The sequence below is a fragment of the Pinus tabuliformis genome, chromosome 9, assembly GCF_031772625.1.
Source record: "Pinus tabuliformis cultivar Carrire ecotype Pingquan chromosome 9, CPIR1, whole genome shotgun sequence".
Taxonomy (NCBI): domain Eukaryota; kingdom Viridiplantae; phylum Streptophyta; class Pinopsida; order Pinales; family Pinaceae; genus Pinus; species Pinus tabuliformis.
In genome coordinates this window covers 723,533,115-723,534,674 of record NC_142307.1, presented here as the reverse complement: position 1 = coordinate 723,534,674, position 1,560 = coordinate 723,533,115, and the positions used below count along the sequence as shown (strand labels likewise).

The window sequence follows — 1,560 nt, the reverse complement described above, 5'->3', positions numbered from 1 at the left end:
TACCTTTACGTTGGGTCCATTTCACCATTTTGATTAGGTATTTTTTTATTATTCCCCAGTGAGCTCTGTAGAAACAGATTGGGAAGCCATTCGGGCTAGGGGCTTTGTCTGGTTGGAGAGTCCAAATGGCTCCTCTTATTTCTTCTTCTTCTATCTCCTTATTCAAGCTGTCATTGATTTCTTTGTTGATCCCACTGGGAAGGTATTGCAGCAGGTCTGCGTAGTCTTCCTCTTCATTAGTTTCTGTTAGGAGTGCTCTATAATGGTCTGAAGCTGCCTGTTTGATAGCACCTTGGTTGGTTTGGAGATTGCCTTCTCTGTCTATGATAGAGGAAATGTTGTTCCTAGCTTTTCGAGCTGTAGCTTGCTTATGGAAAAAGGCCGAGTTTTTATCTCCTCCTTTCAGCCATAGTTGTCTAGACTTGATTCTCCATTTCTGCTCCTCTTCTCTATTGATGCGGTATAGCTGGCAATAGAGGTCATTTTCACAGTCTTTATCTTCCTGCTGAAGTCCGCGCTCTTCAATTGTGCTGTGGAAATCCTCCAGGTTGGCTTTGATCTCTCTTTTTTCTTTTTCCGACTTCATGTAGCAGTTTTTTGCTCAGTCTTTTAGGGCATATTTGACTCTTTTTATTTTGCTTTCCCAGATGTACCCTAGCGATCCTTCTATGTGCTGCTGCCAAGTGCTTTGAATGATATCTTTGGCTATTGGGTTATCATTCCACAAAGGACTGTATTTAAAGGGGATAGGCCCCAATGGACAGTGGGCTTCGAGAACAAGAGATGTGGGATAGTGATCTGAAGCCATGAAGGGAAGAATGGAGGCATAAGCTGTAGAGAAGGTGGAAAGGAGAGTAACGTTCACCAGAATTCTATCCAACCGCTCCATGATGTTATTTTTTCCCAGCCTGCGATTGTTCCAAGTGTATCTACGGTTTTTTGGAATTACATCAATAAGATCGCGGTCCTGCATGATAGTCTCCAACTGAGTTCTGCAGGGGTCAGAAGAGAAACAACCTCCTCGCTTCTCATTGGAGTGCAAAATGAGATTTAAGTCTCCCCCAAGAATAATGTTACTGTTTTCTTCTTCATCTATATTTTCTTTGAGAGTGCCCCAACATTTCTCTTTGTCTCTGTAATGGTTTGGGGCATAAATATTGTAAATGACTATCCTTTGGTTGTCTGTAGTGCTCTCCAGAGCAGTCTTTATCCAGTGTTGACTGATTGTTTCTGCTATAAGGCTCCAAGTGTTTTGTTCCCAAAGCGTTGCGATTCCCCCAGAAGCTCCTCTTGATTCGCAGACGTTGCCTTTGTACTGTTTTTGTTGTGTAATGATTTTTTTCATTTCTTACTGTCCTTGCTTTGTTTCTTGGACTAAAACAACTCCAGGTTTCTCTTGATTTATCAGATCTTTTAAGGCAATTATTTTGGAGGGGTTCCCTAGTCCCCTACTATTCCAGGAGAGGACTTTCATCATTGGGTATGGGGTACGGAGAGTTGCTCGCCCTCCTTGCTCCTTATTTACTGTATCTTTGTCATTTTGTCCCAAGATATAGGACT

The 1,560-nt window shown here is 42.2% G+C and overlaps 1 protein-coding gene across 1 annotated transcript; it reads right to left on the bottom strand.

Moving 5' to 3' along the window:
• Positions 1-601: 601 nt before the first annotated feature.
• Positions 602-1,345, bottom strand: LOC149150730 (uncharacterized). Its single transcript, XM_089442923.1, has one exon. The coding sequence runs from the start codon at positions 1,343-1,345 to the stop codon at positions 602-604; it is 744 nt and encodes a 247-aa protein (XP_089299049.1).
• Between the last annotated feature and the right edge of the window lie 215 nt (positions 1,346-1,560).